Source organism: Bos indicus x Bos taurus, chromosome 28, assembly GCF_003369695.1.
Source record: "Bos indicus x Bos taurus breed Angus x Brahman F1 hybrid chromosome 28, Bos_hybrid_MaternalHap_v2.0, whole genome shotgun sequence".
NCBI classification, from domain to species: Eukaryota; Metazoa; Chordata; class Mammalia; order Artiodactyla; family Bovidae; genus Bos; species Bos indicus x Bos taurus.
In genome coordinates, this window is record NC_040103.1 from 41762575 (window position 1) to 41785041 (window position 22467).

The 22467-nt window shown below is 42.4% G+C and overlaps 1 protein-coding gene across 7 annotated transcripts in view; it reads left to right on the top strand.

The window, feature by feature from the left end:
* The window catches only part of SHLD2 (shieldin complex subunit 2), a 114358-nt gene extending 101913 nt beyond the window's left edge, over positions 1-12445 (top strand). For 6 of the 7 annotated variants that reach the window (XM_027530881.1, XM_027530885.1, XM_027530883.1 and 3 more), the window contains 3 exons: positions 5969-6197; positions 9639-9754; positions 11851-12445. In XM_027530881.1, the coding sequence (XP_027386682.1) occupies positions 5969-6197; positions 9639-9754; positions 11851-12050 (545 nt within the window). In that variant the 3' untranslated portion in view covers positions 12051-12445. Of the gene's footprint in view, positions 1-1931; positions 2035-5968; positions 6198-9638; positions 9755-11850 lie in introns of those variants that run through there. The other variant, XM_027530886.1, reaches the window with a different exon arrangement.
* Positions 12446-22467: the final 10022 nt, after the last annotated feature.

Sequence of the window (22467 nt, forward strand, 5' to 3'; positions counted from 1 at the left end):
AATAAATAACTAGATAAATTGCTACAATTTTAGTGGGAAATAAAATGGGAAATACCAATACTTTCCACTAAATTGCACTGGCTTCTTAACTACGGAAATGATGCTAAAAGATGCTAACTCCTGGTTGATGGCATTATAAATTAAACAGCATTTAAAGCTATAGTTAGGGTTGCTAAATGCCAATAATGAGTAAATGTCAGTGATTATCAGTTTTGGAAACTAATAGAAAGCTTTCCAATGGCTATTATAGCAAATAAATTTAGAGGGAAAATAAAGGTTGAAAAAAATGAGATGTATCTGCAGGTTTATTGTTATATAATTTAAATTTTTTAATGAAGAAAAATTTGGTGAAAAATTTTCCTCAGAATTTGTATAAGATTACTGTTTTTGAAAAAAAATTACTGTTTTTGGGGATTTTATAGGTTGAGTTGTTACAAATAGCTCAGGAAATTTGGATCTTGACAGTGAATTTTAGCTTTATTCTCCAATTTGCATAAATAATCTTCTGAATTATTACAGATAGCTTTAGATTTCATTAAATGCTAGAATTGTTTTAAGTGAAATAAGATTATTTTTACAGTTTTTCTAATGAAAATAATCTGATCCCAAATAAATTAGGTTGAAGCTCCTAAGATACCACATGCTAAGACCCCCCACATTTCTTGGGGTTTTTTGCTAGCATGCTCTGCCCTCTTCTGGCTCGTCCACAGAAATGTAAGAGTTGGGTCCTATGCAGTTAATAGGACATTTCAGTTGGTGCTTTTCAAATTGGTTCAGAATATTAGATTAAAAAAAATTTTTTTAACAAGATTTTTGGGATATAATTTTCATATAGGCAATTACCCTTATTTAATAAAGTGTGTACATTCACATGGGTAAGTATGGACATGAAACCCATGAAAGCAACACCACAGTCATGAAACCATCACCCGCCTCTTTGTATCTCTTTCCATCCCTCATCCCTGCCCCCGACCCTTCCAGGGAGTCAATCTGCTTTCTGTCACTAGAGATTAGTTTGAATTTTCTGCGCTTTTATATATATGGAATCATTTGTTTGGCATCTCTAACGGAGCCAGTTCTTGGAGAGGTATCAGTTTCTTTGAGATGTATCCATGTGGTTGTGTGTATCAGTAAACCATTCTTTATCCTGTTATACAAATACACCATGCTTTGTTTATTTGTTCAGTTCTGGATGTACATCTGGGTTGTTTCCAGTTCTTGGCTATTATAAAGTTTCCATAAACATTCAAGTACAAGGCATTATTCATAGTCTTTCTTTTCTCATGAGTGAATATCCAAGAATTGAATCAATAGCTGGATTATATGGCAGGCTTACGTTTAACTGTTAAAGAAACTGCCAGAAAAATAGAAATAAAGAAACTGCCTGTTTCCCAAAACAATTGTCCCATATTACATTTCCACCAACAGTGTATGAGCTCTGTTTTTTCCACACCCACCTCAGGTTTTGGTATGGACATTCTTCTTAATTTTGTTCATTCTAATAGATGTATAGTCATGGGTCATCATAATCTCAGCTTGCGTTTACTTATTGGCTGGTGATGTTGAACATCTTTTATGTACTTAATTGCCACCTATGTATCTTCTTTAATGAAGTGTCAATTGAAATCTTTTGCTTACCAAGAAAAAGTTGGCTTCATTGTTTTATTGAGTTTTGAGAGTTCTTTATATGGTGGGTAAAAATTCTCCTTTTTGGGGACTCACCTGGTGGTCCAGTGGTTAAGACGTCAGCTTTCTAAGGCAGGGAGTTTGTGTTTAGTCCTGGTCAAAGAGCTAAAATTCCACATGCTTTGAGGCCAAAGAAACAAGACGCAAACCAGAAGCAATATTGTAACAAATTTAATAAACACTTTAAAAATAATCCACATCAGAAAAAGCTTTAAAAAAACTTTTTTTTTTCTTTCTGCATCCAGCTTATAGGGTAGTTCCCTGACCAGGACTGAGCCTGTGCCCCAGGAGTGAAAGTGCTGGGTTCTAATCACTGGACCGCCAGGGAAGTCTTGCTTTTTGTTGTTCTTGTTGTTCTTTAGTCACTAAGTCATGTCCCCCTCTTTGCAACTCATGGACTGTAGCCCACCAGGCTCCTCTGTCCATGGGATTTCCCAGGCAAGAATACTGGAGTGGGTTGCCACTTCCTTCTCCAGGGATCGAACCTGTGTCTGCTGCATTGGCAGTCATATTCTTTACCACTGAGACACCTGGGAAGCCCAGAGAATTACTGCTAATATCTGTTTTTAGGAATTTTTATGTCTGTATCATGGTGGATATTTGTCTGCAGTTTTCTTGTATCTTTTTCTGGTTTTGGTGTTAGAGCAATGCTCATAGAAGAGTTGATGTGTAGTGTTTCCTCTTCAGTCATCCCTTCCCTGGTGGCTCAGAGGTTAAAGCGTCTGCCTGCAATGCGGGAGACCTGGGTTCAATCCCTGGGTTGGGAAGACCCCCTGGAGAAGGAAATGGCAACCCACTCTAGTATTCTTGCCCGGAGTATTCCATGGACGGAGAGCCTCTTCAATTTTCCAGAAGAGTTTATTTGGAATTAGATTAATTTCTTCCATACATGTTCGGTAGAACTCCTTCAGACCTATCTGGGCCTGAAGTTTTCTTTATTGGAAGGTTTTAACTACAAATTCAATTTCTTTAATAGATATAGGGCTATTCCAGTTACTTGTTTCTTCTTAAGTGCGCTTTGATAGTTGGCATCTTTCAAGAAATTCGTTCATTTCATCTAGGTTGTTGGCACAACAACAACAAAAGTTTGTTGGCATAAAGTTGTAATATTTTCTTACTATCTCTTTTAATACATGTAGAATTTGTAGTAATACTGGTATTACCTGATAGGGCTAATTTGTGCCTTCTCTCTCTTTTTAACTGATCATTGGCTGGAGTTTTACCAGTTTTATTAATCTGCTCATATAACCACCTTTTTTTTCATTAATTTTTCTATTTTCTAGTCCATTGATTTCTGCTCTGATTTTGTTTCCCCCTTTCTTCTGTTTTCTTGGGTTTCTTTCTTTTTTTCACATTTCTTAGGGTGGAAATGGAGGTAACTGACATGTTTTTTCCCAATGTAGGAGTTTAGTGCCATGAATTTTCCTGTAAGTACAACTTCTAAGTTCTCTACCCAATACCTTATGGATTCTGAGATTTTCCACTCTAGCAGTGGGAGAAGTCACTCTTCCTATCTCTGTGCAAGCTTCAGGGATTGTTCAGTACTTTTGGATGGTCTTTTCTTGTCCTCTGGTTACATGTATTGGTCAGTACTCAGTTGAATTCTTCAAGTGAGGGGTACCCTCTGCAGTTATCCAGAGTTTTCTCCAGAGTTCCCCTTTGTCCTGTCTAATACCAACTCTGATATCTCTAGCCCTATTAGCCTTCCAGACTCAAGCTGTGTCTGCTGTCAGTTCAGGGAAACCACCAGGCTCTGCCTGGGTCTCCTTTCCTGTACTGTAGCCAGTAAACGCTTGTCTGTAAGCTGGGGCAGTTGCTAGGCTTCCGTCTTGCTTCTCATCGCTTGGGATCGCTGTCCTTTGTTGCCTGATACCTAATGTCCTGAGAATTGCTGTTTCATACATTTTGTTTGGTTTTTAGTTGTTTCGGGTGTCAGCTATTTTTACACACAACACTTCTGACATCAAATGTATGGTTTGCTGCTGTTTTCCACATCAACAGCCAGTTCTCCAACTCTGTGCACCCCAACTGGGTGTTGTACAGTTCAATTCAATTTTGATGCCACCTACTTCAAGTTAGTGTCAGACTTCACAGGTTTAAGAGCTCAGTCCTGGCCCAGAAAATTAAAAAACGAAACCCCACTTTTTAATTGAATTACAGAGATTTATTCTCAGAGAACTCCATATACCCACTTCTACATGGAAACATTTATTATTAACTTTAACCAAATGTAAGTTCATGTGCTGGACACACAGTGAGGCCTAATGAACTGAAATGTCAGAGTTTAGAGCAGAAAAAGGTTTATTGAAGGGCCAAGAAAGGAGAATGAGCAACTCATGCTCAAAAACTCCCAAGTCCCTGATGGTTTTCAGGGAGAAGTTTTTAGGGCAATATTTGGGGTGTGAAAGGGTGTGACTTTCTTCACATTGGTTGGTGGTAAAGTAACAGGATAATGTTCCAGAAATCTTGTGCTTTTTAGCCTGAAGTTACTGTCCTCTACCTGGGTGGGGCCTTAGTTCCTGCAGAAGAACTCAAAGATACTGTTATAGATATTTCACGAGAAGGACCTTGCCCCACTGGTATTCTGTTGTGTCTTGACTGCCTCTTCGGTTCCCTCCCTTCCCAGATTTGTAACTGAATTGGAACTCGGAAGGTCAAGGAGGCTGAATGAAGCCTATTTCTCAGAAACAAGGAATGAGGACAGAAAGGAATTTGTGCCTGGGAGGGCCCCAGAGGGTCGTGCTCTGTTTTAATACTAACAGTTAGTTTAAATTAATAATATTTCTGGAAAATAAACACAGATAGTAAAAAATTTACCAATTTTTACATCATCAAACAAAAATTTGACACAACTTTCAAAAATGGGAGTAAGTGGCCACAGAAGACTCTAGGTTTGTACTAACTGGTGAGATCTTGGGTTGTGTTGTAGTGCCATGCACGTTTCTAAACCTGCTTCCTATTTCTGTGTCCCTCCTGTGCCCGCCTCTGGAGCCTCACAGGCTTATGAAGATGACCACTGCAGGAAGAATGCCGTAGGCAGTAGAGGGGCTGCATTTATGTTGGTGTCACAGAAGAGTCAACTCTTTTTTTTTTTTTTTTAACAATCTTCTTTTTTTTTAAAGTCTTCATTGAATTTGTTACAACACTGCTTTGGTTTTTCGGCCACAAGGCATATGGGATCCTAGCTCCTTAACCAGGGATGAAACCTGCACCCTCCTCCAAGCAAGGCAAAGTCTTAACCACAGGACCAGGAAATTCCCGTTACATATCTTTTACGTAAACATCTACTTGCTGGGGTTAGAGGCCTAGAATTAGATATAACGATAAAAACAAACAACATATGCTGCTGTTGCTGCTAAGTTGCTTCAGTCGTGTCCGACTCTGTGCGATCCCACAGACAGCAGCCCACCAGGCTCCGCCATCCCTGGGATTCTCCAAGCAAGAACCCTGGAGTGGGTTCCCATTTATAGACAATGATAAATTAGGTGGCTATAGTTTTGATGATTAATAGCACAAAGGATATATCGTCACTTCATTTGGGGCATGAGGCTGGGAATTGGGAGTATTCTTGCACGCCCTGGAGAGGTACTCCCCATTGGGAAACTATACAGAAAACTTGTGCTGTTATAGTCAGTCCCTGGTGGGCTTCCCTGGTAGCTCAGCTGGTAAAGAATCTGCCTGCAATGCAGGAGACCCTAGTTCAATTCCTGGGTCGGGAAGATCCAATAAGAAGGGATGAGCTACCCTTACTCCAGTATTCTTGGGCTTTACTGGTGGCTCAGGTGGTAAAGAATCCACCTGCAATGTGGGAGACCTGGGTTCAATCTCGGGTTGAGAAGATCCCCTGGAGGAGGGCATGGCATGAGAGTTCTTGCCTAGAGCATCCCCATGGACAGAGGAGCCTGGCGGGTTACAATCCATGGGGTTGCAAAGAGTCGGACACGACTGAGTGACGAAGGACAGCACAGCACACAGTCCCTGGTAGTGAAACTGAGCGGGGTCCTCTGGGGCCCTCCCTGGCACAGACATCCATCTTTTCAACCAAGTTGGCCAAATAAATCTTTACTCTTAGTTGTAGGCAGATGACCCCGTACGCTTTGGAGTAAATGCGGAAGCCATAGTGAGTAAGACTGTCTAGCAGAAGAGCAGAGAAGACCAACAAGGCCTTAGTGTCCTTTACCATAAGTAACTGACTCAACCATACACTTAACCATGTTTGTAAATTAAAGTTATGGTTTTGGCCTCCTAATTTATGGTATTTCTTTTTGCTTATCTTTTACAGGAGTGATTCTAATCAAAGCCCAGATTTTAGAGCTAGTGTTTCCCGTTGCAGCAGTTCAGAAAATAGCTCTAAATGCTCGCAGTTCTCTGAAGAGTATTTTTTCTTCTCTGCCCAATATTATATACACTGGCTGTGCAAAATGTGGATTGGAACTACAAACAGATGAGAACAAGATCTACAAACAATGTTTCAGCTGCTTGCCATTTACTATGAAGAAAATATACTACAGGTAAGCCAACTAAGCAGGCCAGCTAGATGGGAAATGTTTATCATATGGGGCTAGAAACGACCACAAAGGTACATGTACCAAGTGTTTCTGATGAAAAATAACTGGAGCTAATCCAAGAGAATAAATTTTTTCCTCCTGAGTGATGGAAAAATGGCTATTTATGAAAGCAAAAATTGCCCAGTAATCGTAACAGGAATTTTTAAAAAAGCAGTAATTGGGAGACTTTATTGTTTTTAAGCAGATACACTAAAGAAACCTTTTACTTGGTTTAATTTTTAACCAAGTTCTAAATGGCTCATAAGAAACTCATTTCCCCATCTTAACACATTATTGGAATTTAAAGGTTAAAATTAATTATATGATCTAACCCCTGAGTTGTAGAAGCTAGTAAGATGCTTAACTTTCCTGCACCTCAGTTTTCTTATCTTCACACTAAACATTAAGGATAGCAGATTAGCAATCAGTGTTTTATGCTCTTTTCTATTTCTAAATACTGTAATATCTAAAAACCAAATGCAGATATGTTCAGCATGTTATCATGGAATACTTTAAATAAGAAAATTTATAGAAGCATAATCCATTAGCCTTATTTCTCTTTACATATATTTATGTTTGTTATGAACAAGTAAATGAACTTTGCTCTTACTTTGAAAGTTGCTTGTCTGAAAAGAAGATTGGATTCAGATGCAAGGTCCCCTCCTCCCTTTGTCTCCACCAAGTCCATTCTCCACGGCCAACAGAGTAACCACTGCATTCCTTTAGAACCTTTCCAGAATTTCCTGTCGCACTCTGCATTTCCCAGCACACTCGTCTGCCACACTCCTCGCCTTGATCTCTGGGTTGGTCCTGGCCTTCTGTAAGGTTTTTAGCATCTGACTTTTTCCTCCTTAGGGCGTTCTCGCCTGCTTCTCCCCCTGCCTGACTCCACAAGGCTGACCCGTTCGTGTCTTAGTTGAGGGCTCTTCATCAGAGAGACTTTTTTTTAGTCACCTCCTTTGTTCTCTGTTGAAGTGCCCTGTGTGTGCACCTGGAGTCATTTACTTGCATAGTCTTCTGAAAAACCTCGTTATGGAGATACAATTCACAGTCCATCAAATCAACCCATCTAAAATGTGAAATTCCAAGGCTTTAGTATATTCACAGGCTTGTGCAGCTGTTACCACAATCTATTTTGGATCACCTTCACCTCTCCCACCCCCAAAGTAGCCACTTCTCATTCTTCCTTCCCACCAACCTACAGCACCCACTAGTCGAATTTCTGGCTCTGTAGAGGAACTTACTTTGGACATTTCAGATAAATAATCATACAGTGTGCAGTCTTTTATGACTGGCTTCTTTTTTTTTTTAACCTGTTTCAAGGTTCATCCATATTGTAGCATATATCAAGTACTTTATTTTGTTTTATTGCCAGATAATATGGGCACCCCTGCGTGCCAGTACAGGAGATGCACATTTGATCTCTGGGTTGGGAAGATCCCTGGAGAAGGAAATGGCAACCCACTCCAGGATTCTTGCTTGGGAAATCTCATGGATAGAGGAGCCTGATGGGCTTAGTCCTTGGGGTCACAAAAGAGTTGGATACAACTTGACGACTAACCAACAACAATATGGATATGCCGCATTTTATCTATCCATTCATCAATTGATGAACATTTGGATTGTACCTACTTTTTGGCTATTATAAATAATACTGCTCCAAACATTCATGTACAACTTTTTTGTGGCCATGTTTTCATTTCTCCTGGGCATGTACTCAGGAGTAGAATTGCTAGGTTGATGTGGTAGCTTTTTACTCCTTTTTAGGAACTGCCAAACTGTTTTCCGAAGCCGCTGCACAATTTTAGTTTTACCAGAAGTGAATGAGGATTGCAGGTTCTCCATGTCCTTGCGGTCACTTTTTATTATTATCTGTTTCTCTTTTTTGTTGCATGTGCTTTTGGTATCATATCTAAGAAGAGTATCCTTCTTAAGCCAGTATCATGGAGGTTTACTCCTATTTTTTCTTCCAAGAATTTTATAGTTAGCTCTTACATATAGATTCATGATCTGTTTTGAGTTAATTTCTATATGTGGTATAAGGAAGGAGTCCAGCTTCATTCTTTTATTCAGTTGTCCCTGTACCGTTGGTTGAAAAGCCTATTCTATCCCCACCGAAGCATCTTGCCACCATTATTGAAAACCTTAATTGTCTTTCTATACCACTAAACTCTGAAGTTCCTTGAGTGAAGCAAGCAGATCTCTCTTATTCACTAGTGTGTACCCAGTGTATACACTGGATAGTACCAGATTTTGTGCACGTATTTGCTGAAATAAAGAGTGGAGGAAGAGGGACTCCCCCGGAGGTTTAGTGGTTAAGACTTTGTGCTCCCAATGCAGGGGATGCAGGTTCAGTCCCTCGTCAGGGAGCTGAAGGCCCGTGTGCCACATGGCACATCCAGATTTAAAAAAGAGAATGGAAGAAGTGAGATACCCTGGGGAAAGATTATAAAAAGATAAAAGGACCTAGAATCATGTCGATAAAGGGGGAAGTAAGTTTTTAGAGAGACAATCAGTAGTCGTGGTTTAGTGGTTATGCTGAATTCCCCTATCCTGGTAGGTCTTTCTAAATTCTGTTCATTTTGTAACAATTTATTTTTAAAAGGGGTATATCCCTTTCTTTAAAAGCACACAGAATAATTTTATTCATGTCATTTTGTTCATATTGTTTGTTCTTTAGAGTGTGCCGTGGTTTGTGTTTACTTCTTTGTCTTTATTTAGTGACATGCGAAACAGTTTGTTTTTTATGGTAAAGAATCCAGTGGAAAAAAATAACTTGAAATTGTGATTGTGAAATATGTGATTATCATCTTTATTTTATCTCTAAAAGTAATTTGCACAATAGGGTAAAATTATGTCTTCTTATATTAGTATCTGAACATTTAAAATGAATATGAAATAAATAAAATCAATGTATTACTTGAAAGTCTTTAAAATAAAAGCCCTTCATTTCGAGGGCATTTCAGGACATCCTACTGCTGTTTTAAGAATTAAAATTAACTCTGCAGAAAGCCCAGTGCTGTGGGCTTCCCTGTGGTCCAGTGGTTAGGAATCCACCTTGTAATGCAAGGGACACCAGAATGGCCCCTGGTCTGGGAAGATCCCATGTCTCAGGGCAGCTAAGCCTGTGTGTCGTAACTACTGAAGCCAGCATGCACTAGAGTTCATGCCCCAGAACAAGAGAAGCCATAGCAATGAGAAGTCCACATACCACACCTTGAGAGTAGCCCCTACTCACTGCGATTAGAGAAAGCCTTTGCACAGCAACAGTGACCCAGTGCAGCCAAAATAAGTAAATAAATTAAATATTTTTTTATAAAACTGATTTTTGAAATTATATTACATTTAAACATTTCTTTAATTGAAAATCTTTTTGATGGTCCTAAGCTGTTTACTCTTTTGTAGGCCAGCTTTAATGACCATAGTTGATGGAAAATATAAGGTCTGCATCCATGTAGGATCAAAGCTGATAGAGAAGATTCTGCTCAACATTTCTCCTGACTGGCTCAACAGAGTAATAGGTAAGATATCAACATGCCATCAAGAGGTTGTCCTCTGTGGAACCATTCATATCAGGAGTACAGATAGTATATTAAAATAGAAGGAACATTATAGTCTAAATTAACTTCTTTTCCTGTCAGTATATAAGCAGTAGGATAATGTAGCTTGAGTGAAACACAAGACTATACAGGCTACTGTATGTAAAATAAGTAATCACCGAGGACCCACTGTATAGCACAGGGAACTCTACTTAATACTCTATGATAACCTATGTGGGAAAAGAATCTGAAAATGAATAGACATGTATATGTGTAACTGAATCACTTTGCTGGACACCAGAAACTAACACAGCATTGTAAATCAACTATACTCCAATATAAAATAAAAATTTTAAATAAATAAAATTCTCATATATACAATGGAAAAAAAAAAAAAAGAAACACAAGATTATGTAAGTTGGAAGGTAAGACTTGCTCTACACCTGTCTCAACACATGAAGAGAGAGAGAAGTAGGTGCCTAATCTCTTCTTACTCTAACTTTCCAATTGGTAAGGGAAAACACCAGTGCCCTAGTTTTTTAATAGTTAAGTAAATGAATGTGCAGCACTATATAAACATATGAAGACTGTGCAGATGGCAGTTGTGTGGATGTTCAGGAACTTCAGCTCTGATGATAGGCACAACAACAGTAGCTGACCATCAGTAGCTAACAACAAAGTGAAGATGATCCATTTGTCAGATGCTCAAACTCCATCCTTTCCTCATTAGTCTGAGACTCTCTAAGCAGATGAGTTAATCTCATTTAATGATGGCTCTGTCTCTTAATAGTGGTTTAATTTTTCTGGCTTTCATTTTTGCTTAAATGTTGAACATTGCATATAGAACAGTACAGACTGAGGTGAACAGTATTTGTATCTAAAGTGTGCACACCTGTTTTCTTCGACTTTTAATGGGGGTGAGGTTGAGCAGAGTAGTTAATTTTGCCAGCCCATGAGTTGGATTTGAGTTTTTCATTGCTCTGGTTACCTTCAGGTCATCACTGGCTTCAAATTTTCTAGCATTATCCGTGCTCATAGTGGGGAGTGGTTCTCTAGAGAGTTTCCTCCGAATATTCCTGCTCTGCTGTCAGCTTTAATCCTTCACCCTGCACCCGGGCCTCAGAGAGTTTCTTACATTTGTATACCTCACCAGGTTGCACAGGCTCTGTTGGTTGTCATTTTTGCATCCCAGCCTAGAGAGAGGGGCAGAAGTGATTCTCTTTGATTCTTGTCTAGCCGTAGTCCTACACAGGTTCTTCGTGTGTCTGGTTCTTGGGTGTGGTGCCTTCGAACAGACCCTGTCCCTCCTGCCGTAGCAGCCGAGCTCGGCCTTGTGTCTCTGTTGAGTGTCTCTGCGTGGTCCTGCCCCTATCCCAGCAGCAGGGCACTGCTGACCGTCTTGATCCAAGGTGGTTTTCTGCCCCTCCCCCAGGGATAGAGAGATTTTCCGCCCCCTTCATCCTCACCATCTGTATCTTGGGGCAGGAAGACTTGTGGTCTTAAGAGCCCTGGTGGTCCAGGGGCTAAGACCCCACAATCTCCATGCACAGGGTCCCACAGCCACGACTAAAGGTCCAGCAGTGAAGATCGAAGATCCTGCCTGCCGCAACTAAGACCTGGCACAAACAAAGAAATAAATATTTTAAAAAGATTTTGGTATTCATTAAGAAACTTACTCAGGGTTCTGTTATACAAACACTATGTGTATATATAACCATGATAAGAGCTGTAGACTAGATAAACATAAGAGTTCTTTTCTGATGTGGACATACCCTTTTTGCTTCAAGCTCAATTTAGGAAAAGAGATGAATCTCAATTCTTCCCTGTATTGTTTTATGAAGCCGGTGGCTGTGCCGTAAAAGGAAACAACATCAGTCTGAACCCGTGCTTTCTCTTCAGAACAGCAGGAATTGCACCTCATCATTAGAGAGGAACCTATGGCTAGCAAGATTAGGGATAGAGATATGTACAGTGGCTTTGGGACTTGAGAAACCAAGGGAAACAATGAACCCTTTAAGTGTGAGCATTTCCATTCCCCCGGAAGGGGCACTAAGAGCCCTGCGTTTCCTCTTCCGCAGCCCCTCCCTGTGACGTCACCTACGGAATGGCCGCCGCGGACCTGCTCCATGCCTTGCTGGCGGGCAGCGGGGCGCCTTGTGTCCTGAAGGTGCAGAGCCTCTTTGTGTTAGATGAAAACAGCTACCCACTGCAGCAGGACTTCTCCCTCCTGGATTTTTATCTCAACGACTTGAAGCACGCATCCCATGCTCTTCTCTGAGACCAGAGGAAGAAAATGCAGGCACTTCAGGAGCAGTGAGATGGTTTGTCTTTGGAAATGAACGACAGGGCTTTTGCTCGGGGTTTAAAATAAGTATGTTTTATAAAGAGAACTGTGCTAAATACATTAATTAAAACTCCCCCCCCCCCCCCTAAGAAAATTCTGTGAAGTTTATTGTTCGTTTATTTTTTGGTCTTTCCCTTTCTTGCTTCTAGAGAAATCTGGCAATGAGGCAACATCCAGCAGGTCATTAGGATTAAGTCTCTCTGTTTAGTCCCTGCTCCATTCTGGGCACTGTCCCAAGTACTGAGACATGGACCTGAGGAATTGCTTTTCTGTATGGTCACAAACTTAATTTTTTTTCTTACTCCTTCATTAATAAACTGTAGACATGACATAATTTCTTTGATTATAATTATACATGACTATGGCTTAGTTCATATAAGCCTATGTTTAGACAAGTTCCAGATGACTGTGTCTTTTGATAAAGAGGCATTGAAAATGTAGGAACATGGTCATGTTTGAACTTACTATCAGGGAAGGCAGAGAGTCATATTGTTCATTTCTAGGATTTGAGTACCTCACTGAATTTACTTACAAACAGAGACTTTACAACTTATTACATTCTATACATTCTCTCATTACAACGAGAGCAGCAGCTCACAGAGAATGGGAGTCACCAGTGAGGAAATAGGGAGCGGTACTTAACCAGGAAGTCTGGAGGATGCTCAGTGGTACTAGATAATCATATTGCTTGAACAAAGCTAAATTCATGGTAAAATGAACAGGTGTGTTTTGTAAAATTGTTTTGGTTCATTGAAATTGTTTTCTCAAATTCAGGCTTGTTTTGTTTTTAACTTGGCTTCCCTAAAAATGAACCTCAGGAGTTTTGTGATTCTCTCCAAAATCATACACAAAAATGATTGTATGAGAGTGCACACATACAAAAGAACCTTATTCAGTGGAGAAGGGTCTGTAACCTCTAACAAAACCTTCTTACACAGTTTATGACAGTTTCTTGTCATGGGAGAACAAGCTCCTGCCTGATCTCTTCCACCCTGACAACTCCCGCCAAATGGCACCTCCTCTCTCCATCCTGGTATTTCTCTCTGATTCATTTCACTGTATGCTCAGATAAGCTTAGAGTAGCAGGCCAGCAAATTGCATAATCAGATACTAGATAAGCTAAGGAACTGTCTTTATTTACATTTGTTCTTTAGTTGCTCAGTCTTGTCCGACCCTTTTCTGACCCTATGGACTGTAGCCCACCAGGCTCCTCTGTTCATGGGATGTTCCAGACATGAATACCAGAGTAGGTTGCCATTTCCTTCTCCAGGGGAATCTTCCTGATCCAGGGATCGAACCTGAGTCTCCTGCATTGCAGGCAGATTTTCATGCAACACTGTGATCATACTATCTGGAAGAATCTTACCAATATGGTATAGTGATTCCCCTAAATGGGAAATCCTGGTTTTATTTTCTCCTTCATTTTTACTTGATGGAATTATTAGAAAAATGTCCCTAACTTCTAAAGAATATAAATTCCCTGTATTAAAAAGATCACTTACCAAATATAGAAAAAATATATATTCATGTAACCAATATCCCAGTTAAGATTTAGAACATTTCCATCACTCTAAGAATTTCTCTCATCTCCACCTCCAGTTAGTTCCCACTGATGACAGGCAATCACTATTCTGATTTCTATCACCACAAATTAGTTTGACCTGTTCTTGAATTTCATATAAGTAAAATCATATAGTTTATTTTCTTTGTGAACTTTTTTCTCACATCATTTTTGAAATTCACCCAAGTTTTCATGTGACTCAGTAGTTCATTCTTTTTATTGCTGTGGAATATACCAATTTTATGAATATATTACATTATCTATTTTCTAGCTGCTATAAGCATCATTTTACAAGTCTTGTGGATGTATGTTTTTATTTTGTAGTTGGGGAGGTAAATCCCTATGGAGATTGCTGGTTTATGGGATAGGTATTTAACTATTGTTAAATATTTAACTTTGTAAGAAACTTTAAAGCAGTACTCCAAGACTGTTCTACATACTCAGCAGTCATGTTATGAGGATTCCGGTTCTACACCTTTGCCAACATTTGAGGGTGTCATTTTCATTTTAGCCATTGTAATGGGTGTCAGATCAGATCAGATCAGATCAGTCGCTCAGTCGTGTCCAACCATTAGCGACCCCATGAATTGCAGCATGCCAGGCCTCCCTGTCCATCACCAACTCCCAGAGTTCACTCAGACTCATGTCCATCGAGTCAGTGATGCCATCCAGCCATCTCATCCTCTGTCATCCCCTTCTCCTCTTGCCCCCAATCCCTCCCAGCATCAGAGTCTTTTCCAATGAGTCAACTCTTCGCATGAGGTGGCCAAAGTACTGGAGTTTCAGCTTTAGCATCATTCCTTCCAAAGAAATCCCAGGGCTGATCTCCTTCAGAATGGACTGGTTGGATCTCCTTGCAGTCCAAGGGACTCTCAAGAGTCTTCTCCAACACCACACTTCAAAAGCATCAATTCTTCGGCGCTCAGCCTTCTTCACAGTCCAACTCTCACATCCATACATGACCACAGGAAAAACCATAGCCTTGACTAGACGGACCTTTGTTGGCAAAGTAATGTCTCTGCTTTTGAATATGCTATCTAGGCTGGTCATAACTTTCCTTCCAAGGAGTAAGCGTCTTTTAATTTCATGGCTGCAGTCACCATGTGCAGTGATTTTGGAGCCCAGAAAAATAAAGTCTCACACTCTTTCCACTGTTTCCCCATCTATTTGCCATGAAGTGATGGGACCAGATGCCATGATCTTCGTTTTCTGAATGTTGAGCTTTAAGCCAACTTTTTCACTCTCCAGTTTCACCTTCATCAAGAGGCTTTTGAGTTCCTCTTCACTTTCTGCCATAAGGGTGGTGTCATCTGCATATCTGAGGTTATTGATATTTCTCCCAGAAATCTTGATTCCAGCTTGTGTTTCTTCCAGTCCAGCATTCCTCATGATGTACTCTGCATATAAGTTAAATAAACAGGGTGACAATATACAGCCTTTGCCGGGGTCCAGCCCTGGTGGATCCAGGGAATTCGAAGCGGGGACGGCGTCGGCGAGGATCAGGAAACAACTGCTTAATTAAACGTTAATTAAGGATATAAAGAGTAATAGAATAAGGATAGCTCAGTGAGGAAATTCAGTGGAGAAAAGAGGCTGAATAATTCAGCCAGAAGGTGAGAGAAAGAACGACACGGGGAGACCAAGTTCCGGTGAACAGGGCCCGCACTTTATTTTCCAAAGTAGTTTTTATACCTTAAGTTATGCATAGAAGATAATGGGGGAAGGGGTAGAGTCATGCAGCAAGCCAGGCTTTCTTCCTGCAAACTTATCATATGCAAAAGCTTAGGTGATTTGCATCATCTTCTGGCCCGGAGGCCTGTTAACATTTTAAGACCCTTTCCTCAGACAACTTATTTTTCTCTAAAGGTGATTGGTCAGGAGCCACCCTCCAAAAGCATTAGATAAAGTTGCATCCCTACAGAGCAAAGGTGTGGTGGGCTATAACAAGAAAAAGAATTAACTCAAGGGCCCCAGGTTACAAACATTAAAGCTACTATTTACACCAATTATATTAATCAATACACTGCCAGGGACACAGCAGGTAAGGGATATGGAAACTTAGCAGCAAACATTGGCCCAACAAGTGAAAAACCCTTCACCAATACAATTTCTAATCAATCTTTTAACTGCTCAAAGGAATCTGTATTTAGACAGTTTAGAACATCTCATGCCTCTCCCAGTTGGGAGGCTCTGAGCAATCACATGTGGCCGGAAAAACCTATTCAGGCAGGCTAGAGGACTTCCAAAGGTGTTTGTAGGTTGAAACACTGTCACATCCAGGAATTATTAACTGGAGCTGTAAGCTAAGTCTTTTTTCAGAGAGAGGTAGTGGGGGACAGCCCCCCGTAAAGTCAGAGGTGTAGGTGAAAGCACAAAGCAGAAAGTAGGCAGACTCTGGTTTGGGGGGTAGATGCTCGAGAATTTCCAGGGGAACTCCTGAGGCTCGATCCCGCCTTTGCCTATGCCAAGCCTCCTTCCTCATGACCTTTGCCACGGGTGGAGCTCGCTCCCAGCAAGCCTTGACATACTCCTTTTCCTATTTGGAACCAGTCTGTTGTTCCATGTCCAGTTCTAACTGTTGCTTCCTGACCTGCATACAAATTTCTCAAGAGGCAGATCAGGTGGTCTGGTATTCCCATGTCTTTCAGAATTTTCCACAGTTTATTGTGATCCACACAAAGGCTTTGGCATAGTCAATAAAGCAGAAATAGATATTTTTCTGGAACTCTCTTGCTTTTTCCATGATCCAGCGGATGTTGGCAATGTGATCTCTGGTTCCTCTGCCTTTTCTAAAACCAGCTTGAACATCAGGAAGTTCACAGTTCACATATTCCTGAAGCCTGGCTTGGAGAATTTTGAGCATTACTTTACTAGCGTGTGAGATGAGTGCAATTGTGCAGTAGTTTGAGCATTCTTTGGCGTTGCCTTTCTTTGGGATTGGAATGAAAACTGACCTTTTCCAGTCCTGTGGCCACTGCTGAGTTTTCCAAATTTGCTGGCATATTGAGTGCAGCACTTTCACAGCATCATCTTTCAGGATTTGGAATAGCTCAACTGGAATTCTATCACCTCCACTAGCTTTGTTTGTAGTGATGCTTTCTAAGGCCCACTTGACTTCACATTCCAGGATGTCTGGCTCTAGGTCAGTGATCACACCATCGTGATTATCTGCGTCATGAAGATCTTTTTGGTACAGTTCTTCTGTGTATTCTTGCCATCTCTTCTTAATATCTTCTGCTTCTGTTAGGTCCATACCATTTCTGTCCTTTATCGAGCCCATCTTTGCATGAAATGTTCTTTTGGTATCTCTGATTTTCTTGAAGAGATCTCTAGTCTTTCCCATTCTGTTGTTTTCCTCTATTTCTTTGCATTGATCGCTGAAGAAGGCTTTCTTATCTCTTCTTGCTATTCTTTGGAACTCCGCATTCAGATGTTTATATCTTTCTTTTTCTCCTTTGTTTTTCACTTCTCTTCTTTTCACAGCTATTTGTAAGGCCTCCCCAGACAGCCATTTTGCTTTTTTGCATTTCTTTTCCATGGGAATAGTCTTGATCCCTGTCTCCTGTACAATGTCACAAACCTCATTTCATAGCTCATCAGGCACTCTATCTATCAGATCTAGGCCCTTAAATCTATTTCTCACTTCCACTGTACAATCATAAGGGATTTGATTTAGGTCATACCTGAATGGTCTAGTGGTTTTCCCTACTTTCTTCAATTTAAGTCTGAATTTGGCAATAAGGAGTTCATGGTCTGAGCCACAGTCAGCTCCTGGTCTTGTTTTTGCTGACTGTATAGAGCTTCTCCATCTTTGGCTGCAAAGAATATAATCAATCTGATTTCAGTGTTGACCATCTGGTGATGTCCATGTATAGAGTCTTCTCTTGTGTTGTTGGAAGAGGGTGTTTGTTATGACCAGTGCATTTTCTTGGCAAAACGCTATTAGTCTTTGCCCTGCTTCATTCCGTATTCCAAGGCCAAATTTGACTGTCACTCCAGGTGTTTCTTGACTTCCTACTTTTGCATTCCAGTCCCCTATAATGAAAAGGACATCTTTTTTGGGTGTTAGTTCTAAAAGGTCTTGTAGGTCTTCATAGAACCATTCAACTTCAGCTTCTTCAGCGTTACTGGTTGGGGCATAGACTTGGATTACCGTGATATTGAATGGTTTGCCTTGGAAACGAACAGAGATCATTCTGTCGTTTTTGAGATTGCATGCAAGTACTGCATTTCGGACTCTTTTGTTGACCATGATGGCTACTCCATTTCTTCTGAGGGATTCCTGCGCGCAGTAGTAGATATAATGGTCATCTGAGTTAAATTCACCCATTCCAGTCCATTTCAGTTCGCTGATTCCTAGAATGTCGACATTCACTCTTGCCATCTCTTGTTTGACCACTTCCAATTTGCCTTAATTCATGGACCCGACATTCCAGGTTCCTATGCAATATTGCTCTTTACAGCATCAGACCTTGCTTCTATCACTAGTCACATCCACAGCTGGTATTCTTTTTGCTTTGGCTCCATCCCTTCATTCTTTCTGGAGTTATTTCTCCACTGATCTCCAGTAGCATATTGGGCACCTACTGACCTGGGGAGCTCCTCTTTCAGTATCCTATCATTTTGCCTTTTCATACTGTTCATGGGGTTCTCAAGGCAAGAATACTGCAGTGGTTTGCCACTCCCTTCTCCAGTGGACCACATTCTGTCAGATGTCTCCACCATGACCCGCCCATCTTGGGTTGCCCCACGGGCATGGCTTAGTTTCATTGAGTTAGACAAGGCTGTGGTCCTAGTGTGACTAGATTGACTAGTTTTCTGTGAGTATGGTTTCAATGTGTCTGCCCTCTGATGCCCTCTTGCAACACCTACCGTCTTACTTGTATTTCTCTTACCTTGGGCGTGGGGTATCTCTTCACGGCTGCTCCAGCAAAGCGCAGCCAATGCTCCTTACCTTGGATGAGGGGCATCTCCTCACCAGCGCCCTTCCTGACCTTCAACGTGGGATAGCTCCTCTAGGCCCTCCTGCGCCCGCGCAGCCACGGCTCCTTGGACGTGGGGTTGGTCCTCCCGGCCACCGCCCCTGGCCTCGGCCGTGGGGGCGTGGGGTAGCTCCTTCCACCCGCCGCCCCTGGCCTCGGGCTTAAGGGAGTGGGGTATCTCCTCCCGCCGCCGCCCCTGACCTCGGACGTGGGGTAACTGCTCTCCGCCACACCCCCCGCCCCAGACCTCGGACGTGGGGTAGCTCCTCTCAGCCATTCCTGCACCGTCGCAGTCGCACTCTCGACTGCTGCCCCTGACCTCCAACGCAGGGTAACTCCTCTTGGCCGCCGCCCTTCAGGCATGGGGTCTTCCCGGCTTCTGCCCCTGACGTCGGACGTGGGGTAGCTCCTCTTGGCCGTGCTTTAGCGCGCCCGTCGCAGCCGCCTGCGCGTAAAGTGGTTTAAAACATTAGGTTAGTGGCTGTGAGAAGGGGAGCTAGTGCTTGGGAATGGACTCAAGAGAAGAGTGTGTGGGGTAGTGGGGGAGCTGGTTTATCAGTTTCACCACAATTACCAGTTATCAGTTCCCCTGCAGCTCTGATGGAGGAGATAGGCCCCAGGCTGAGCCCTGCAACTGATGTCTTGCTGATGCTTTAAGATGGGATACCAGTGGGAGCATTGGGCCTGATTGGATGCATTCTTGTGGATTTCCCCCCAGGACACATATGCAGAGAAGGCCTTCAGTCTAGGGGAAGGACAAAAGGAGGGAGAAGATGCAAGCTGGAATCCATCTTGGCTGAGATGTGCCCCCACACCAGGGCCAAATATGGAGATGACTGGCCAGAAAAAAAAAAAGTCCAGAAAACTGCCACTACATAAGCAACCTAAGCTGCCCCTAGAAGATGCAACTCACTCTGCGCTCACCTGTGTGCCCCTTCAAACGTATCCTGTTGTTTCCACACACACTTTGCTTCTTCCACATGCATTTTTCTTCTAATGAAGCCCCCCCTTTTTTTCTCACAATCTTGATCTCTGCTGAGTTCTTCAAAGAAGACAAGAACGGAAGTCCTTTTTTCAGCCCTTCACCTCCGGAATCAGCTCCAAATTCATCCTTTAAAACTTACTCTGCAGATGGAATTCCCTTTAAGCGTCTCTCCTTCGCAGTGAATAAGTACGCTACTAAACAGAAGAAGGCGCTAGAGATCCATTGCGGGATGTAGGCGCTTTTCTCGGTGGGTGCCAGTAGCTGCATTTGTCCCCAGGGGTGCGCCGACACTGGGTGGCGCTCTGCTCCAGCGACATACCCTGGGCGCCGCGGGTCCCTCCACCGGCTTCCGGCTTGGCCTAGCCACCCGGTCAATCGCGTTCCCATGGCCCTCCTGACAAGGAGACCACCAGCTCCAGGCCCCCCTCCGGTCTGTACCCGTGCACCACCCACCCGACTCATCCACTCGCTGCAAGTTTGTCCTACCAGATTTGTCAAGTAGCAAACCGATAAAAGCATATTACCATATCAAAGGGCAGATAGAAATCAAATTTCGTCATTTGCTGGATTATACCTCATCAGTGGAGATGAACAGAGAACTTACCAGACAGGAGTGAAGGAGAGGAGAGGGAGGGAGGGAGGGAAGTAGGGGAAAGGGGATGAAGCGTGGAGATAAACAGCCTCACTAGAAACCAAACGGGGACAAACAGAAGCGGCTCTATTGAATAGGCACGTACAGGTCCTTTCATGGATCCCAGGCTGTGGAATGTTCTGGCACTCTGTCCAGCATCTCTGTCCTTTCTGAGGTCTCTCGGGCTAAATGTGATAATGTTACCATTTTTAGACATCTGGAATCGGATTCAGATTCCAGCTTCACCACTTCCTAGTTCTGCAGCCTGAGAGATGGCATTGCCTTCCTGATGTGCACTCCCCTCACTTCCAAGTGTGGGCAAGCTCCTCCTGAACTGTTGTACAGTTTAACAAGCGGATGCACAAAGACCTGTACAGTTCCTCGGAGCTGGTTCCCTCCTCCCCACCTTGATGTCCGCTCTGAGAAACACAGCCCTGAGGCAGAGAGGGGAGGAGTGATCTGAGCAAGTAATCCCTTACTTAAAAATGAAGGGGGGAAAACCCATAATAGGCAGATAGTCCAATCTATCTTCATAAACTAAGACATACGTCCATTTTGTTGAAAGAGCCAGCCTTATAGAATGTAATCAGTTAACTGCTTCATTCTTTTCTTCCCCACTCACCCATTCAAACCTGCTTGGTAGGTAGCTTTCCCCTGCCCTTTGGATAAAATCTAGGGCAAGTCCCATGACTTGTTAAATCATTCTTATGTAACAATAAATTTTTCCTGTGACTTCTAGTTGTAAAAACAAGCTGTGTTCAGCACTGGAAATGTCCAGCCCCATGCAGTGGTCTAAACCTCCAATGCCATTTAAAGTTCACACCTCCCTTCTCTCCTGCCCTGACCTAGGCTCATGCCTTATAGATAGGCATGGAGCACCATTTTTTTATTTCTCCAGTTTGTGCTTCCATTCTTCCTCCCAATTTTCTAACAGGGATCTCTTTTTTATTTTAATTTTATTTATTTATTCATTTTTTTGGTTGCTCCATGTGTCATGTGGAACCTAGGTTTCTGTGCCAGGGATTGAGCTCACATCCTCTGAATTGGAAGCATGCAGTCTTAACCACTGGACCACCACCACCACCATTGTCCCCTAACAGGGATTTCTGATCATCCAGGAAGGGGCAGGGAAGTGGTACAGAAAGGCCACCTAAGGGGCAGGAGAGGTTCTACATGACCAGTTATGAGCTCGAGTGCTCACATGGGTTCTTCCAGAGCCTCCTTTTCCTACAGGATCCCATGACTCAGGTTTGCCCGAGTGTGGGATGGCACACAGTACCCTTCTCATCCACTTTAAAGGTCTGTATTACAGTTTTGGGAAATGAAAGTCTGAAAATTATGCTTCCCAGACTCTTATGGACCAGGTTCCAGGTGGTTTACCAAATGTGAGGCACTCAGGTGAAGCTCGGAAGCAGAGAGTAGAAAATCATCCTTTTCTTCCTTTGATTGTGATGCTTATGACAGCAAGATGCTTGAGATTCTTGTAGTAATTTGAACAAAAAATAAAATTTGTGCAAATTCCAGCCCGTTGTCACTATAGGGTACCAAGTAGGCAGCAATGGCTTTGAGACCTGGCAGCAGTTACGAGACAGGGAGTTCTCCTCCTCTGGGACTGCACCTGTACAGCCGAGCACAGACCCTGGAGTTACGCGTTTCTAGGAAACGTCAGTATGGCACCCTGAGTTATCACCCCCGTCCTTAGCCTCTCCCTGTAGCTGTATCTATTGCCAGGGTGCTTTGCAACTCCTCTCACAAAAAGGTGTAGTTTACCCTGCCCCTTGACTCGGAAACTCGGCTACATGACTCACTTCAGCCAATAGGATATCAGGCGACACAGCACAAGCTGAAGGTAGAAATGTGTTTGTCCTTCTTCTGCCTTCCCAATGGAAAAGCTTTCCCTGGGTTGCTGCTGCCCCTTCAGCTTGTGCTCAGAATGAACAAACATGGAGCAGGCCCAGGTGAGGACATGAGCCTGGTCCGACCCACAGGTTGAAAGTGAGTTGCCTAATCTAGACCCGCCCATATTCAGCTGATCCACAGATGTGTGAGAAATACACGTGCAATTTAGTAGAACACTAAGATGCTGAGATTCTTTGTTATGCACCATTTCCCCAAAAACAGCCAACTGATACAACCTTTCTCCTTTTGACTTCATCAGCCCCTAAGAAGGCTATGTAACTTGTAACTTGTGT